At 39.3% G+C, this 20,521-nt stretch overlaps 1 protein-coding gene across 2 annotated transcripts in view; it reads left to right on the top strand.

The window, feature by feature from the left end:
• washc2c (WASH complex subunit 2C) overlaps positions 1-20,521 on the top strand; it is a 123,932-nt gene that overhangs the window by 47,362 nt on the left and 56,049 nt on the right. For both annotated transcript variants that reach the window (XM_039737973.1, XM_039737963.1), the window contains exons 13-15: positions 956-1,025; positions 2,520-2,576; positions 14,685-14,837. In XM_039737973.1, the coding sequence (XP_039593907.1) occupies positions 956-1,025; positions 2,520-2,576; positions 14,685-14,837 (280 nt within the window). The remainder of the gene's footprint in view (positions 1-955; positions 1,026-2,519; positions 2,577-14,684; positions 14,838-20,521) is intronic.

The raw sequence follows: 20,521 nt of genomic DNA, 5'->3' as shown, positions 1-20,521 counted from the left end.
AACTGGCTGGTATGATGCAAAGTATGCCAAAATGAGTGTACATTGGAGGGTCTAATTAAAAAGATTAATAATCCATATCCATGAATGTATTTCGGCCTTACAACTTAAAATACCCAAATCACCTTCACCTTGCATTCCTTATTTCTCATAGCTGCATTAGGTGCATTATACTTCCAGATGAGCGCTCATTGGTTCTCAACTCTCAGACACACACACACAACCTGTCCCTGCACTTTAAGACAAAATCATATCCGTTTGATCTCATCAGGGTAAATCGCAGACCAGTTGGACCGATCCACCAAGGATGTTAGACTACACAACTGGTGCATGCTGCAACTGCCTCCAACTGTCTAAAATTGTGTAAATGAATTCTGCAACTTAAAATTGCTAATAAAGTCATGTAATGAGACAGGGCCATATGTGTGCTTATTTGGTAGATTACTATAAAATAATCTTCACATAGATGAGCTGTTTATTCTATTAAAAAATTAGTTTTTGTTTCCCATCCTTTTTTGACCTGCTAAAACCAATTCAGGGTCCGGGGATCAGAAGCCTGGGTGCCAGTAATATTTAATTGTGTTCAGACATTTGAAACCTAACCTAAACAAAATGTAATTATTTCCTGGATGAAGAAGAATTTGAATGAGTATGCTAATATACTCAACTACAAACAGCTTGTCCGGGGTTATCACTTTCTTTCCACCCTCCGATAATTAAAGCAAATGAATGGATTGATATTAAATTGTTGACATGTCACTTTTTTAAATACCAAATTAATCTATTAAATGTTTGTAACTTGACTACATACTGTTCATAGATTTGATGCTCCAATTAATCTAACATGCACATCTTTGGGATTTATTTGGGGAGGATTTCTTTGTAATGTGCTGTGTAGCAGTGGTTTGAATGTGCATTTGTTTGTATTAGAATACAATTTTTTTTTTCTTTTTTGCAGGGTGATCTTTTTGTGGACACAACAAAACAAGAAAGAGATGAAGGCTGGACTAAGCAAATGAATAATGCAGGTTAGTTTTTGTTAAATCTTCAGACAAAATATTTTATTTGTGTCAGTTGGTACACGATAGCTCATTGTGTGCTCATTAAAACATGAAACTCTCTAAAATGTTGCAGTTCATTGTAGAATGAAAGAATGACTTATTCTTACTTTAAAATGTAGAGGAAGGATTACATTTTCCATTCCCCGCCATAGAATCTTTTTTCACCTAACCCTACATGGTAAATGTTCATGGTCTTGGTTTGCTGGCTGGTACACACACAGCTAATGGTGGCACCTGGGAAATATTTTTCTGCCTTCAACTCCATTTCCTTGTATTGATTACTGTTTTGTATCCGAGTTTCGCTGAGATTTGATGTTTTGAAATGGCTCCATTATTTTATATGCATATACTATGCCTATTAAAAAGTATTCGCCCCTTGGAAGTTTTCACATTTTATTATCATACAATATTGAATCACAGTGGATTTAATGCAGTGCTTTTGATATCAATCAACAGAAAAAGACTTTAATGTCAAAGTGAAAACAGACCTCTGCAAAGTGGCCTAAGTTAATTACAAATCTAAAACACTAAATAATTGATCCTTGAGAAAAATCATTTTCCCCACTGCAAGAAAGCTTCAACTGGGGAAGTGGTTTGTGTTTTAACAGGACAATATCCCAAAGCACACTGTCAGAGCAACAATTAAGTGGCTTAAAATGAAGAAAATTGATGTTCTTGAGTTGCTCAGTCCTGACCACATTGAATGTCTGTGGTGAGACTTAAAGGCTGTCCACTGCTGCTGCCCAGCTAACTTGGCAGAGCTTGAGCAATTTTGAAAGAGGGATTAGGCAATTTGTGCTCCATCCCTTTGTGCAAAATTAATAGATACTTGCGCAGAAAGCCCCCCTACTGTAATTGCTTAGATCTGATTCTATCAAGTACTGAAGAGGGATTAATTTTTTTAATGTTTTTTTTAGTTTTCTTTCTTCCTTTTTTGGCTGAACTTTACTAAAAGAGTGCATGATGTACAAATAGAAATTTACTGTCAAAATGATATTTAAAAAAGATTAACTACCTTTTCTTGACACTACTGTATATAATGTATTCATTCTTCATGTTCTATGTTTTAAAAGGTCTTATTGCTGGACATTAAAAAAAAAATCACCTCTTACCTTTCTTTTCTACTGTATGTTAGTATTGTAAGGTTTTATATTCTTCTGTTCCTATTTTACATTTATACATAGTGTACATAGCCTGTGCCTGAATTCAGGAAAGATTTATTTCTAATAACAAATGAATATTTTGAATTTTACTTTTTGAATGCTGTGTCACATGCAAGTATTGAACTATGTGTGATTTATGGTAAAAAAGAGACCAGCCAACCTAGACTTTGCACAATTATTGGTGAATTCTTTAAAGGGATCTTAATCTTAAATCATTTAAAATAAGTTGCAGACATTCACAGTGTGGTCTTTTAATGTTGAAAGTGTACACTAGGCTCTTGTTTCTTTTTCTTTTTAGATCCCAGTTTTTCTGCATTTAATAAGATACCCTCTGGTGCTGTATCAGTTTTCCCAGGTAGGTTATGTATGTTCATAACTGCATTTTTTCTTTTATTCAACTTTTTTAATGGATTTACTAATCCAAAGTCTGGTATTTGTTAGCAAGAATTGTGTAATTTAACACTTGCCCGAACACCACTAGTGTTCTCCAGGAAGCTGCGAATATGAAGGAACTTTCAAAGCTTTTGCCTTATGTGTTTTATTAATTATTTGCAGATAACATTTATTTCTATGTGTTGTATTGGATGTTTTCATAAAGTACATGATATGTAGTGCATGCAATCCTGAAATTCTATACTCTAAAACAGTGATTCTTAATCTTTCTTTTCTCACTTCTCAATTTTGCCATTTTTTTTGGTCTTTGTGACCCAGAATCTCTGCCACTATCTATCCCAGATACCCCTTGGAGAATCGCCACTGGTATTCATCCTGTTCCCCCTTGCAGAATCACTGTCTGGGACACTTCCATTGGATGGGGACAGGGGCGGTCCCATTTGGAGAATCGCTGATATAACATGTTGTACTGGTGCAATGGTGTTTGCTTAAACTGCCCACTGTGACCATTTGTGAAAAACCTTGCAAACCATACATAACACTTTCTCATAAATTACGTCTGTGAATCACAACTCCATTCAACCCAAATTCAGACAGGTTTAAGAACCTATGCTCTTAAACACAGAACATTTTTTGTTACTTTGTAAGCAGTTACAGGAGCTGCAGTCCTCACCTCTGCTGTCAGTTGTTTAAATAGGCCTTTGTTGATCTCTTTTGCAAACATTGTGTACATTTGAAATTATTTACTAAGACAATCAAGAACAAAGTTCAGCTACCTTTACAGTACCACTCCAATCTGACTTATAGCTAATTTTCAACTTGCATTGTATCCTAATCAGATCACATACCCAGGTTTCAAGTGTGTCTGCATGAACTGGAGCCAAATCACTTTGTTGTGTGGTGTGACGTGCACAGGTGATGCAAACACAAATACTGTATTGGTAAAATGTCAAAATGAACACCCACTAATGTTATATAGACCTAATGTGAAAGGGATGTGATTCAAAACTAGTATACTCACTTATATTTTATTCAATGATCAACTGCAACATTGAACCCACTGACTGGTGACCTGAATAACACTGATTATCTCATTAGAATGGCACCTTTTAAGGGGCAAGATGTATTGGGCAGCAAGTGATCAGTCCGTTCTTGTGAAAGTGTATTGGAAGCCATAAGGATTTGAGCAGTTTTGACAAAAGCTAAATTGTGATGACTAGATGACAGGGTCAGAGTACAGTGGTACCTTGAGATACTAGTTTAATTCATTCCGTGACCGAGCTCGTAAATCAAAATGCTCGTGTCTCAAATCAGTTTTCCCCATTGAAATCAATTAATTTGGTGCCAGCTCCCAAAAAACCACCACAATTTTTTGTTAAATTCTTTCAACATAAGAAAAATGTATTTACAATGAACAAATATTGTATACAAACAAAATAAAACCTAATACATAAAAGAGAATCTAAAGAAATAAACAGATGTTGGCGGAGCCAATTAGCATATTGTATTAATTTTGTCTTTCACTTCATCCATCCATTCTCTTCCGCTTATCCGAGATCGGGTCGCGGGGGCAGCAGCTTGAGCAGAGATGCCCAGACTTCCCTCTCCCCGGCCACTTCTACTAGCTCTTCCAGGGGAATCCCGAGGTGTTCCCAGGCCAGCCGGGAGACATAGTCCCTCCAGTGTTTCCTGGGTCTTCCCCGGGGCCTCCTCCCGGTTAGACGTGCTCTGAACACCTCAACAGAGAGGCATCCAAGAGGCATCCTGATCAAATGCCCGAGGCACCTCATCTGACTCCTCTCGATGCGGAGGTGCAGTGGCTCTACTCTGAGTTCCTCCCGGATGACCGAGCTTCTCACCCCATCTTTAAGGGAAAACCCAGACACCCTGTGGAGGAAACTCATTTCAGCCGCTTGTATTCGCTATCTCGTTCTTTCGGTCACTACCCATAGCTCATGACCATAGGTGATGGTAGGAACATAGATTGACCAGTAAATTGAGAGCTTTGCCTTTCTGCACAGCTCCTTTTTCATCACGACAGACCGATGTAGAGCCCGTATCACTGCGGTTGACGCACTTCACTTTCTCTGAAATTCTTTCACTTCACTTTTGCTTAACTTAATTTTCTTCTTCACTGGTTTTTTCTTTTTTGCCACACTTTCGTCCCTTTCATTCGCAGGGCGTTTCAATAGAAACCTGTCCAAGGAGCTTTGTTTCTTCTTCCCCTTTAGAATGTTTCTGAAATGAGTTAGGCAAGTGTCATTAAACAGCAGCACTGCCCGACCAGTTGCAACTTTTTCAGGGTGTTTCTTTTCAATAAAGTCAGAAGCTTTTTCCCACATTGCCAACACTTCCTTTATCTCACTTGAAGAGATTGTTGCAGACCACATACAGTATTTGCTGTTGACAGGGCCCTCTTTCAGCAGGATAATGTGCCTTACTACAATGAAAAAATGTTCAGGAATGGTTTGAAGAATGTAGTTAAGAGTTCAAGGTATTGACTTGGCCTCCAAAATCCCCAGATCTGAATCTGTGGGATGTGTTAGAAAAACAAGTCTGATCCATGGAGGGCCCACCTCAGAGGTCTTGTGTCATCCACAACTTGATGGGTCAGAGTTGTTTTGGTGGCATAAGGTAGACTTGCACAATATTAGGCCGGTGGCTTTAATGATCGGTGTATTCACATGTTGTCATGAGTAATGAATTTACAAAGAATATTTAGGTGCTTTGAAAACGGTAAGTGTTTATTTGCTTGGTTCATTTAGATTAGTAACTGGTGTATAACAAAGGGTTCTGTTCTGTGCTGTTTGCTTAAGATGATTCATTTTGTACACTTGTCCTCGAACGGTCCCCAGACTGATGTTACTTGATTGTGTTGATCTCCTTTGTAAGTCGCTATGGATAAAAGTGACTACTAAGCAAGTAAGTGTAAATGTAGTTTATAACACTTTAAAAATAATCTTTCTGTTCACATTTTTAACTAAGAAGCAAAAGGTGCTGAACATTTTTTTTCTTATTAAGCAAGCAATGTTTTTGTGCTGCAGTGGACCTGCACCCTGTCCAGGTGTTGTTCATGACTTGTGCCCAGTGATAGCTATTATTGTATAGGCTCCAGCTGCCCTGTGACCCTGCCTTAGATAAGCAGGTTAAGAAGATGAATGGGTATTTTTGTACTCCAAATCTTTATATTGTTTTATTGTGAGGACCTATTACTACCATTGCAAATGACCAATTTTACTTTCAGTTATGACCATAGCTGAATAAAATCTGTTAATTTCTGTGATGTTTCCAGTGTTGTGCACTATAGCATTTTAGAGGATATTTCTGCTTTGCAATTACAACTATTTTTTCTGTCTCTTCATTATGTGCAGGTGCAGAACGCTGTGAACAATTCTGTTAAAATACAAGTATAGTTTATACTAATTACTAAATATAGAACTAGTACACATAAAAATGTGTATTAGTTAAAACACACAAAAAATAAGGTAGAAACTAATTAAACATAACTGGAAACCAACAATATCCGTCCATTATGTAACTGAAGAACTATGGCCAGTTGATAACGGAGGAAATTAAAATTGTAAAAGAGAAAATCAAAAACAAAATCCGACACAGTCAACAGTGCTGGAGATCAACGCCATCTCCTGGGCATTCTGTAATCAAGTCTGTGTTGTCCAATCTGATGAGAGAATCTTTACTTGGCTATAAAAATTTCTGCATTCATTCACTTTTACTTCACTATATTTTCAAAGGCAAATAGCTACTTTTACTTGAATATTTTTTTGTTGGACACGTTTGTTATTGTAATATTAAGCCAGAAAACAAATAGGCTACAAAAATATGTACAATATTTGGCTTGGTCAGTTTTCTAAAATATAGGATTCCCCTCTGTTTCGAAACAGCTGCTTCACAAAAGTTTTGTATAAATGAAGAGTCAAATGCGATTTGCTGGTGCCAACACCTAATCATCCATGCAGTCATCCCAAATACATCTCACTGCAGCTTGTGTAATGGGGTGGGGCTAAATGTTAATGAAGCGCAATCCCCAGTCTCAGTTATTTTCATGGTTGATGCTGCTGCGTTCAGCATTACGGCATCCTCCAAATGGCACAGGACTGATCCACAGACTGTCATTTGTGCATTCAAATGCTGTGGGTAACCCACTCTGTCATGGGTGTTGCTCACATGTCTTTTCACATAATCCTGGGTATCACAAGTCTAAGACACATTTTTGAAACAATTGGAGAAACCCAAGAAAATTGTAAGGCCATTTACTCGATTATGAAACTAGAAGTGATTGATCAATGAAAAGTGCTGTATTTAAATGATTTGATCAAGGGTAATGTCTTCTTAGTTTGTTTTGATGACTGTTGTTGTTGTTAAACTAATTATGCTAATTTTCAATGTAGCTCAGTGTTACTTGAGCAAAAACTGTGCCAATTTTTGAGTTAGGGAATGCTTAAAAGCTTTTTTCTATTTAAATTGATTGTAGTTTATGAAGGCTCACTTTATGAAGGGTTTTTCATGAATGGTTTAGCTCCTTTTTAAAATGGGAGCAGCCTATGGAGCTGTCCTATTAGGGCTCACCACATTGAATTAAGATACAATCTTATCTTATGTCTGTTCATGCTGAATGTCAGTGCTTAACTGGCTCATGCTTTAGTGATTTTATTATGACTGGCATGCAGAATGGGGGTAGTCTAAATCATTTTAGGTTTGTAAGAACTTTTTAGACTGTACTACTGTATATAAAACAGAGTGAGGTCCTGCATTTAATTGTACTTTTGATACAAGTTATATATATATATATATATATATATATATATATATAATATATATGTGTGTGTGTGTGTATGTATATAGTCATATGAAAAAGTTTGGGAACCCCTCTTAATTCTTTGGATTTTTGTTTATCATTGGCTGAGCTTTCAAAGTAGCAACTTTCTTTTAATATATGGCATGCCTTATGGAAACAGTAGTAGTTCAGCAGTAACATTAAGTTTATTGGATCAACAGAAAATATGCAATATACATCATAACAAAATTAGACAGGTGCATAAATTTGGGCACCCCAACAGAGATATGACATCAATACTTAGTTGAGCCTCCTTTTGCAAATATAACAGCCTCTAGACGCCTCCTATAGCCTTTGATGAGTGTCTGGATTCTGGATGGAGGTATTTTTGACCATTCTTCCATACAAAATCTCTCCAGTTCAGTTAAATTTGATGGCTGCCAAGCATGAACAGCCTGCTTCAAATCATCCCATAGATTTTCGATGATATTCAAGTCAGGGGACTGTGACGGCCATTCCAGAATATTGTACTTCTCCTTCTGCATGAATGCCTTTGTAGGTTTCGAACTGTGTTTTGGGTCATTGTCTCGTTGGAATATCCAACCCCTGTGTAACTTCAACTTTGTAACTGATGCTTGAACATTATCCTGAGGAGTGTGTTGCTATTGGGTTGAATTCATCCAACCCTCGACTTTAACAAGGGTCCCAGTCCCAGAACTAGCCCCACAGCATGATGGAACCTCCGCCAAATCTGACAGTAGGTAGCAGGTGTTTTTCTTGGAATGCGGTGTTCTTCCGCTATGCAAGGCACTTTTTTGTTATGACCAAATAACTCAATTTTTGTCTCATCAGTCCAAAGCACTTTGTTCCAAAATGAATCTGGCTTGTCTAAATGAGCATTTGCATACAACAAGTGACTGTGTTTGTGGCATGAGTGCAGAAAGGGCTTCTTTCACCTTGCCATACAGATGTTCTTTGTGCAAATTGCGCTGTATTGTAGAACGATGTACAGATACACCATCTGCAGCAAGATGTTCTTGCGGGTCTTTGGTGGTGATCTATGGGTTGTCTGTAACCATTCTCACAATCCTGCGATATGCCGCTCCTGTATTTTTCTTGGCCTGCCAGACCTGGTTTAACAGCAACTGTGCCTGTGGCCTTCCATTTCCTGATTCCATTCCTTACAGTTGAAACTGACAGTTTAAACCTCTGAGATAGCTTTTTGTAGCCTTACCCTTAAACCATGAGACTGAACAATCTTTGTTTTCAGATCTTTTGAGAGTTGCTTTGAGGATCCCATGCTGTCTGTCACTCTTCAGAGGAGAGTCAAAGGGAAGCACAACTTGCAATTGACCACCTTAAATACCTTTTCTCATGATTGGACACACCTGTCTATGAAGTTCAAGGCTTAACGAGCTAATCCAACCAATTTGGTGTTGCAAGTAATCAGTATTGAGCAGTTACATGCATTCAAATCAGCAAAATTACAAAGGTAACCAAATTTTTGCACAGCCAGTTTTTCACATTTGATTTAATTTCATACAACTAAATACTGTATCACTAAAAACCTTTGTTTGGAAAACACCCCAGTACTCAGATGTTCCTAGGAAATGAAAGACATACCACTGTTATCTTTTTTGGTTGAAAGTACAGTAAATTATTATGCAGGCTGAGAGAGGTTCCCAGACTTTTTCATATGACTGTATATACACACACTAGGGGGCTCTGCCCCATGCTCTTTTCACTCGCCCACTCCTGGGTTTGGTTTACTGGATAAACAATTTGAAGTGATTACTGCTCGCGTTGTGAAGGGGGGGGTCTGAACGCAGAGATGCGGTCAGTTCAGCTGCTGGCTTGCTGCAGCTGCTGCTGGCATGCTGTGTGTTCTGCTTCTTATTGTTTTAATAGCTGGGAGCACTTCAAGCATGTCTGCCAAAAGCATTGTAACAACTGCTAGGTTAGATGTCCATGAACTTGTTTTAAATTGTTTATAAGTAGGGCGTGACGTGCAAAAGTCACCGTCTCACGGATTTTGCTTCCTAAGGTTGTAATGTCTAGTCTCGCGTGTTGTCCAAGTGTCTCTCCGAGATGATCAGGTCTCGATCGCTTTGCTCAACCATCCTGGAGGTGCGCTACGCTCCTGCCACTTCGTGTCTCTCCCACTCACGTTGTGAAGGGGGAGAGCTGATCGAACGTTAATTAGATGTGGACAGATCAGCTACTGGCTTTGTGCTGCTTCTGCCAAAGTGTGTGTTCTGCTTGTTGCGCTGCACGTCAGTCATTTAAAACCCTGTACAACAGCTGTCCTTCTGTCTCACTACCTTGTCTCGTGGGACGTCAAATTGTCTTCCGAGAAGACAGTTCCCAATTCCAGTAGAATTTTATCATAGCCTACTCCACACCTAATGCATATCAAATAAAAAACAAAAAATATATGTAACCAAATTTGTTTTTCAATTAAAAAAAACAAATGTACTTAAAATTGTTACATTTAAGGACATGTATCAGCATTGCTCTTTCAGTCTGAATTCCTTTTTCCCAGTATCTGTTGACAAATTTTTTACTTTAATCCTTCATCATATGTGTTGGATAATTTTCTGACTTGTCTTTTTCTACAAGTTCTTCACTTGATTGGTTCAAATTTGGTGTCCATTATAAATTCTTCTCCCCTCGTGAGGTTTGTTCCAAGTGTGCTACTGTGCAAGTTTTATTTAAAAAAACTAATCTTAATCCCTTTGATTTTAATAATCAGAGGCCCATCTCTAAATTCCCATTCCTAGCTAAAATTTTAGAAAAGGTAGTTGAATCACAGCTGACTTTTTTTTTTTAGTGAATACCAAATTTTAGTTGCATTTTAGTCTGGCTTTAGGAAATAACATCTTAAGGTTGCTAATGGCCTTTTGATGGCCGCTGATGTGGGGGAGTGATCAGTCCCTGTACTCTTGGACCTTAGTGCAGCATTTGATACTGTAGACCATATGCTTCTAATTAATAAGTTAAATCATTGCGTGGATATCTCTGGGACTGCCTTAGACTTTCTTAGTTACCGTTGGTGAGTTCACGTCAGCCCCAGCATCTTTGTCATGTGGAAAGCCGCAGTGATCTGTTCTTGGGCCAATGTTATTTTCCTTATACATTATTCCTTTACCTTGAATTTTACATTCTTTTAGAGATATTTCATATCACATTTTTGCTGACGATATTCAGGTTTCATGCTCTTTTAAACCACAACACCTTCATAAGTTATCTGCCCTGGCTGAATTCCTGAGTGAAATTAATAAACGGCTAGCTGCGAATTTTTTATGGCACAGTTCTAGAAAAACTGAGGTTTTAATTACTGACCCGTTAAATTTACATGCAGAGATCAGTCTCAAGCTACCAGCTGTTTCAGTCAACTTTAAATCTTGTGTCCAGAACCTTGGTGTTAATTTTGACCAGTCACTAAATCTTGATGTTAGGTCCTTATCTCGCTCTTGTGTTTAGGACTATATCAAAGCTAAGAACAATAATGTTGAAGGCCAAAATGGAGACTTCAGAGCATGCTTTTATTTTTTACATGTTTAAGCAAAACATCGCTTCTGCGTCTTAAGTCTTTTCAAAATGCTCCTGCTGGACTGTTAACCAACTCCAGTAAGTGGTCTTTCATTACTCCGATTTCATCTTCTCTTTATTGGCTCCTGGTGGAATTTAGAATCCATTTAAAAATTTTAGTAATTACCTGCAGAACTCTGCTTGGTCAAACACCACAGTATACTGTGCTTCAAATTTTTTACAATAGTACACTACCAGTTGCCCACTTAGGTCATCTAACCAGGGTCTTTTTATTGTTCCACGTACTCAGCTAAAGACTCGTGGGGATCTGGCTTTTCAGTGTGTTGCACTAAAATGGTGAAATAGCCTTCCTTGTGCTTTATGGGCTGCCGATACACTTGATATATTTAAAAAAACAGGTGAAGAAGCCCCTTTTTTAGGTTAGCATATGGGTGGTTGTTTTGGCTCTTCTGTTTATAGTTCTTTTGTTAAAGTGTTAGTTTCATTTTATTTTTTACTGTTTTAACTGCATGTTTTAGTTGTTTTCTATGGTGTTCAGTGCTTTGTGACTCTCTTTGTGAAAGGTGATTTATAAATAACTAGCCAACCCGCGGTGTACCATACGCCGCATAATCAGGCCGGTTTTTTAATGATTTTTAAGCACAGGGAGAAAATTACCATTTGAAAAATTGGTAATGTAATAAATCAGCAAGAAAAGCAACATTATAACAATGCACGGAATGAACCAACACACAATCGTCCGTGAATGAAAAGTGGTGGACCACCATCGTGCCTTCTCCTCCCAGACGGAGGGATGGGGGTGGACAGAGCTCGGGCATGGAGGGTGGAACGGGAGGAGAGGAGAAGGACGTCCATTCCGCTCCCTCCGTCATGCTAGTCTGCTGATTTCTCGTTCAGTATGCACTGCCTGCTCATGTGCCCACCTCCAACTCGTCACTTGAGTCTTTGTCGTCTTTGCACAGTCCAGATGCACCTGTGACTCATGTCTTCTGTGTTCCTGCAGGAGCATCTAAGAAGACGCATGTTTGGCGTGGATGCGAATTGCTGTATGTAGCGTGTAAAACAGTTTGCTATGATGCACGCGGTCGCGGCGTCGGAACCGAAAACTCGGTTTTTAAAGACTGCTTATTTCGTTGTGTTTTAACCTCAGTTGTAAAAGATTGTTTTAAGAATCCCATGGGATACCCCTTGCAAACCGCTTTACACGCTGCATATGGCGATTCACCTCTGCGAGAAACATGCCTCTATGAACAGTCAACGTGGCTCTGAGGTGCATGTGGCCTCTACGACAGACGAATATAAATGACGCCGTTTTTTTCTGTGTCGTCGCGTCCAAGTTGGTGGCTGTGGCTCTGCGAGTTGTCATCGTATCCAATGGTCTTGGAGTTGGTGGGCGTGGCTCCTTCCTGCGGGCGCCATAGATGTCTTACTTGTCGGTGGCTTAGTGAATCCACGCCCCTTCCAGCATGCTTTCCATGGGTGTCTTGCCTTAGTGAATTATATATATCTATACTAATAAAAGGCAAAGCCCTCACTCACTCACTCACTCACTCATTCATCACTAATTCTCCAACTTCCCATGTAGGTAGAAGGCCAAAATTTGGCAGGCTTATTCCTTACAGCTTACTTACAAAAGTTAAGCAGGTTTCATTTCGAACTTCTACACGTAACGGTCATAACGGCCGACAACATCCACCATGTTGAACTTTCTTATTTATGGCCCCATCTTCATGAAATTTGGTAGGCGGCTTCCCTGCGCTAACCAAAACCGATGTACGTACTTATTTCGGTGGTATGATGCCACTGTTGGCCGCCATATTGAACTTTTCAACAGTCTTTGTTACTTATGGGCCCATCTTCAAGAAATTTGGTACACGGGTTCCCAATGCTAAATGAATCCTACTTACGAACATATATACGTCCATAGCCTGCAGCTAGGCCACCGTGTGAGGCGGCATTGGGTCCCCCATTCCAACACCTCCAACGTTGTTGGCTGCCTGCCTATATATGGCCGTCCGTCACTCCAGTCTCTACATTCCCTTCCTTGCTTCGCCACGGGATTCACGTCTCCCTGCTGATAACTACAGCCTGTTTATTTAACCCACAGCTTCTCCGGTGTTTTATTGTTCATTTATTACGATTATAGTTATTGTGTGGGTATTTTAGACTTACTTTACATTGTTCAGGTACCCATTTCCTTTATCATTCCAACCGTACCCCCATTAACATGTCTATCGAGGTGATCACCATTGATCAATGAACTGTCACTTACCGAGTGGTTTCCATGCCCAGAGATGGCACCTGCCTTTTCCATTCTCTTTGTTACATATTGCACGGCCATATCAGGCTCACTCTTGATATCCGGAGGAACATTGTGTCTTATGTATTGAATGACTGGGACAGGTTCAAGGTGTGGACTGATAACGGTACAGGAGATAATTATACTACACAGGAGCACTAGAAGAGTGAAATGCTTAAGCCCTTCACCTACTGCTGGTTCTGCATGTGAGTTGATGGCTGCCGCTGAATTGTTCGATTGTCGCTTTCAAGTGTACCGTAATGGCCAAATATTTTACACTTTTCGACAACCGCCAATGCCTCTTAAACATCTTAGATTGACAGGTGACGATTTCAGTAGTGGACACTTTGATGTTTATGAATGTTTAAACTCTCAAAAGCTGGATGCGAAGTTATCGATGAAACCGGTTGTATGCTTACAACGCTTGACAGATGCCGAATGTCTCTTCAACACAAGTCCTACAAATACTGTCGTAATTGAAACAAACCATGAAACTCAAACCGATTATGACAGCAGCAATCCAAGCTGTGAGATTTGAAACAAGATCACTGTTCACATGGCCAACTGTACGTTGCATGCTCAAGAGTAAGCTCAGTGCACAGCTTGGTCATATTGCAACCGGAGGGCCGAACTCACAATGTGGTATACAAAGAGATCCTTAACAAATAATTATTGGTATATTTTCCCTCAGTTTAAAAAGGTTTAATTTTCTTCTTAGTAAAACTTTTAAGGCATTTCACAAGTGGCTGGTATTTTGCTAGTAGATAATAAAAAATGTTTAAAATCAAACTATACCTGGTTAAAAGGAACAGTCATGGATTAAAATAAGAATGTAAATAGAGAGTTGTATGGTAGAAGAGTATATGCCAGAGAAAGAGTATTGATATTTTAATTTATTTTTCTCCTTTTAAATGTGCTGTTGAAAATAAATTTGTGGTTTGCATCATCGCCTTGTTTTGATGCAGTTGATTGTCTTTCTGTTTTCTCTTACACATTGAGTTTGGCTCTATCAATAGAAACTTTGAAATGCTTAAAAGGACTAAAGTTTTCTGTCCTAGAAATGTGAAAGTGTCTGAAATACAATTTTTATTGTTTTCATACTGAAGCTATTGTTTTTAGTTTTACCTTACGTCTTTGTGCTACGTCAAAGATATTTATCAGTATATATGTGTGTATACAAGTTTTGAATACCCTACAATTAAAGCATACAACTCCATAGTAAAAGTGCTATTGTGCCAACAGTCAGAAATATTTTTAAAGGTTGATATGATAGGATTCAGCATATTATGATAAACTCATTTTAAAATTGAATAAATAGTCATTATTGGAAAGTTTACAATACAATTTTCTATGTCTCTGCTGTATTGTTACAACCCCCTTTTTTTGCATTATTGATTATCTTGGTGTTTATAATTGTTTTTCAGCTTCAGTTGATGCAAAGCAGAAAAATAAAGAGAAAAATGTAGAACAGAAAGCCCAGAACACATCTAAGCAGCCAGCATTATCTAGTCTATTTGATGATGATGAAGACGACGATGACTTCTTTGGCAGAAACACTCAGATGGCTTCTGCTTCTGGTAGAGGTTTTTCTTATTTTATAAACTGTACAACCGTGTAGAGCATTTTTAAAACTGTATCTTCTCTTACATTTATGTTTCAACTTGTTCAAAATGAATGAAAATCACAAGAACAGCTTCCTTTTCAAATAGCAAGCAGCTTTAAAAAAATTAGCCTTTTGGTAGATAAGACTCTTTGGCTCACACTATAATGGAGTCCACAAAGGTTCACTGCTGTAAAATTAACACATTTCTTCATGGTTCATACAAACCAGACAAAAAAAAAGAAAGTCTTTTATCTTTAAGAGTGTCACTTCACAGCAAATAATGGACTGGCTAACAGCAATTATATAAGATGAATAGCGTTGATTTGTGAAATCTGCCGAAGTGTTTTTTGCAGCAAATGTGATGTGTTAGCTGGTGACCTTGTTCACTAAATGTTTTTGTGGAAATTTGCTGTGCAGCTGGCTTTGGTGAACATTTGGAGCTTGACGGTGGTGCGTGATATTTTTCCTGTATCTAACCACACTTATCTAAGCCAAGTGGAAGCTCCACTCTTCCAACTCTAAACCCTCGCTCTTCAGTCGCTGCATGTGAGTCGTCAGTGAACTTTAAAAGGCAAAAATGGGGCCTGAAGCCACACAGGTTGAGAAACACTGCTGGATTTCAATTTTGCATGTATTTTTTAGCTGACCATAATTAGGAGTACTATCAGCAGATATACAGTATAACACTGATCTCTGTGGGCAGGGCCTATTATACATGCAGATTAGCCATGTGCCCTGCTACAATTTCAAAACACGCCTTAAAGGAAATTATCGGCAAACATAAGATACACTCTAAAATAATAAAAATAAAACAATTATTACTGTTGACAAGGCATTTCATTTGTATTGAAAATATTAAAATATCTGCATAGATATACACTATCAAAACAGAAAGAGGTTCTAGCTTTGCCAGGATCCATGTCAAACAATTGAATGAGTCAGTCTCACGCCGCTGCTTTTTTGCACTTCTAATGTGTATCCCAAGAGTAGAACCCTGACCATAATGATCTATACTGTATTTACGCGTGTACCACGTGCACATTTTTTCCCCGAAAATTAGCATTAGAAAATCAGGTGTGCGTCATACACGAGGAAATGTAATAATGTAATGTTTACTTCTTCTGCTTGGGCTCGCTCGCTTGGTCGCTCTCTCTCTCTCTCTTGCTTGCTCGCACACTTGCGCTCTCTCTCGCTCGCGCACTCACGCTTTCTCTCTCTCACTCACGCTCTCTCTCGCTCGGGCACTCACACTCTCTCTCTCTCGCTCTCTCTTTCTCTTGCTCGCACACTTGCGCTCTCACTCACGCTCTCTCTCTGTCTCTCAGGGGCAAAACGATTTTCACGATTTTCTTTGTAAAAATGAGGGTGCGCGTCTTACACGGTCGTGTGGTACACGAGGAAATATGTTGTTGTTTTTTTTTCTTATGGCAGCTTTTGGTCCATTTTTTGCATTTTGTGGTATTTCTTGCATCTGCGTCTTTTGTTGTTTAAGGCATGATGACACAGTCATAAGCACTGCTGGCTCACAGCTCAGGTCACATTTTTGGGCACTATAATCAGTCCAGCAATATTGTTAGACATATACCTACCCCAAGGACACTTAAAAGACCAATGCACCATTATAATCAACTCAAAATTAGTTCAGTTTCTCCTTTCCACATTGATTTTAGTGCGTTCTGCAGAGTTCGGCGAAGTCCATGAACATTCTCTCTTTGCTGTCATTTCATCATTTTAGATTACTTCTGTTCACCCGTACAGGCTTTCAGAGAGGCAGATATGTCCAGTGATGTAAAAGCAGAAGAACACTCTCGCTCAACTCTCTATTAACTCATCCATCTATATAACCGTTCTTATGCTTGTCAGCTTTAAAGAGTAGCTGAGAGAATTGCTACAAGTGACTAAAATAAAAAGGGCTTCCTCTATGTTATAGTTTGAGGCCCTCTGTACTCCTAGAGAAACTTTGAGTAATATCTAGTTGAGATGGGCTCTGCATTTTTACTCGTCCCACGGGCTTTGGAGTATTTAAGACCTGCTAGAGGAGCAGTATTGTTCAGCAGGTCTGAATTAACAAGAATGAAGCTGAAAACTGCTAGAAAAATTGGAAATATGTCTGCCCAGTAAAACTGAAATGGTTTTCCATCGATATGTTTTCAAACCCTCTTAATACTTTTCTTGATCTATACTAATAAAAGGCAAAGCCCTCACTGACTGACTGACTGACTGACTCACTGACTGACTGACTCATCACTAATTCTCCAAGTTCCCGTGTGGGTAGAAGGCTGAAATTTGGCAGGCTCTTTCCTTACAGCTTACTTACAAATTTGGGCAGGTTTCATTTCGAAATTCTAGTCGTGATGGTCATAAACTGGAAGCTGTTTTTCTGCGTTTACTGTAATGGAGTTGAGCTGGATAGCCGTGGGGGGCGAAGTTTCGTGTGACATCATCACGCCTCCCACGTAATCACGTGAACTGACTATCAACGCAGTATGTAGAAAACCAGGAAGAGCTCCAAAAAGCGCTAAAGAAAACATCGCGCAGCTTCGTTATATTACAACCGGAGTGCAGCCAGAAACTTTTAAGTGCCGGGTCTTACTTAACATTAAATTAAGCCGTGGACATCGCAACATCACACAAGAGAGCAGCTCATGTGAACTTACTGAACACAGTAGAGTGATCACGTCCATGCATCAAACCTGTTCAAAAAACGCATTACACAATTGACAAGGTGATAGCTTTATATGCCGTTCGTTTATAAAGCAGTGAAGAGGCTGTGTGAAGGCAACTACACAAAAAAAACAGCAGAGCGCCACACTCTGAATGTATTCCTGGCATCACCGTTATACCCCCTGATCTCCCATTTCAATTGAAATGCCTCAAATTTCCAGTAAGGCTCTGCTTCGCGATGACAATTAATACGTCTCAGGGACACACCCTACAAATGGTTGCCATTGATTTGTGGCAATATTGCTTTCCTCCTGGACAAAACTATACGTTGCCTTCTTCAAAAGTAATATATATATATAAATATATACACACCCTGATCTACATACTGTCAAATAAATGAACCACACACCCTAGCGCAACATGAGAGGCTTCGCCTTTAGCGCTGACATCCAAGGTTCGATTCGCGAGAGTGGGTGCAGTGAGTGTGTACTGCCTGATGAGCCCATCAGGCAGTTGGATTTAGTCTTTAAATTTCTATGGTGAAGAAAAATTTATGTAATGTTGATTATATTTAACTTTCATTCCTACTAAACATATTTCTGTCGACCAAATAAAAATTACTTATATTTAAAATTTAAATATAACTTGAACAAATACGAAAGTTCATAATACCCACGCAGCACTAAGTGCACATAAGATTAGGAGTCATTCGTTTTAACAAGCAGCGTATTGCACTGATACGAAATAGCCTGCCCATTTAATTATTTAGGAATGGATAGATAAATTAAGATTTTGTACAAATGTTTTTAATTTTTCTTCCTCAATGGATTGTGGCACCCCCAGCAACAGCTGCTCACACCCCAAAGGATATATATATATATATAGATATAGATATAGATATAGATATATATATATATATATATATATATATATATATATATATAGATATCCATCCACGGGGGTCTGCTGGAGCCAATCCCAGCCAACACAGGGCACAAGGCAGGAACCAATCCTGGGCAGGGTGCCAACCCACCGCAGGACACACACAAACACACCAACACACCAAGCACACACTAGGGCCAATTTAGAATCGCCAATCCACCTAACCTGCATGTCTTTGGATTGTGGGAGGAAACCGGAGCGCCCGGAGGAAACCCACGCAGACACGGGGAGAACATGCAAACTCCACGCAGGGAGGACCCGGGAAGTGAACCTGGGTCTCCTAACTGCGAGGCAGCAGCGCTACCACTGCGCCACCGTGCCGCCCGATATATAGATATATAGATATATAGATATGATCTACATATAGATAGATATAGATATACATATATAGATAGATATTTAGATAGATATAGATGTAAGTGTATGTAAATGTGTGTCTGTATATATATATATATATATATATATATATATGTATATATATATATATATATATATATATATGCCAGCAACACTCATGACAAAAAATTACATTGTCAATCATGTTATGTTATTATTAAAATGTTTCCTTTTCTTTTCATTACTTCTTTAACACACTACTTCTCGCTGCAAAGCTAGGTATTTTGCTATATATGTATATATATATATATATGTATATATGTGTATGTATATATATATATATATATATATATATATATATATATATATATATATATATATATATATATACACACTGCTCACAAAAATTAAAGGAACACTTTTTATTGGGCCTGGCATGAAATCAATTAAACCTGTCTGATAATTTTCTGGTTGGTTAAGCAGCTGAGGTCATTGTTAATCACTTTCAGCTGTATTGGTGTTCATGGACTTAACGACAGGTGCACTAAAGTGGCAACAATTAGAAAACCCTCAAAACAGGACTGGTTTTACATGTGGAGGTCATTTCAAGTTTCTCCCTCTTGATCTTTTTGGCTGGTTTTCCACTTGTGCTAGTTTTGGCTTGAGTAATTATCTCTACTGGCAGTATGAGGCATTCCTTAACCCTACAGAAGTTGCACAGGTTGTCCAACTTCTCCAGGATGGCACATCCACACGTGCTGCAGCAAGAAGGTTTAATGTGTCTCCCAGCACAATCTCCAGAACATGGAGGAGATTTCAGGAGACTGGCTGTTATTCTCGGAGAGCTGGACAGGGCCGTAGAAGGTCCTCAACCCATCAGCAGGACCGATACCTGCTCCTTTGTGCAAGGCGGAACAGACTGAGCACTGCTCGTGCCCTACAGAATGACAGAGGGCCACTGGTGTGAATGTCTCTACCAAAACAATCAGGAACAGACTTCATGAAGATGGCCTGAGGACCCGACGTCCTGTAGTGGGCCCTGTGCTCACTGCCCAGCACCGTGGAGCTCGACTGGCATTTGCTCAAGAACACCAGAATTGGCAAGTCCGCCAATGGCACCCTGTACTTTTACAGACGAGAGCAGGTTCACCCTGAGCAGCTGTGATAGACGTGAAAGAGTCTGGAGAAGACAAGGAGAACAATATGCTGCCTGCAACATCGCTCAACATGACAGGTTTGGTGGTGGGTCAGTGATGGTCTGGGGAGGCATATCCATGGAGGGACGCACAGACATCTACTGCGTAGGAAATGGTGCTCTGACTGCCATAAGGTATCGAGATGAAATCCTTGAACCCATTGTCAGACCCTACGCTGGTGCAGTAGGTCCTGGTTTCCTCCTAATGCACGACAATGCCCGCCTCATGTGGCAAGAGTATGCAGGCAGTACCTGGAGGATGAAGGAATTGAAACAATTGAATGGCCTTCACGATCCCCTGACTTAAACCCAATAGAACATCTGTGGGACATTATGTTTCGGTCCATTAGCGCCGCCAGGTTGCTCCTCAGACTGTACAACAGCTCAGGGATGCCCTCATACAGATCTGGGAGGAAATGCCACAAGACACCATCCGTCGTCTCATTAGGAGCATGCCCCGACGTTGTCAAGCATGCATACAAGCTCGTGGGGCCACACAAGATACTGAAAAGCATTTTGAG

This window comes from Polypterus senegalus, chromosome 1, assembly GCF_016835505.1.
Source record: "Polypterus senegalus isolate Bchr_013 chromosome 1, ASM1683550v1, whole genome shotgun sequence".
In the NCBI taxonomy this organism is placed as follows: domain Eukaryota; kingdom Metazoa; phylum Chordata; class Cladistia; order Polypteriformes; family Polypteridae; genus Polypterus; species Polypterus senegalus.
The sequence above is the reverse complement of the archived record's forward strand: the minus strand, read 5'-3'. Positions and strand labels throughout refer to the sequence as shown.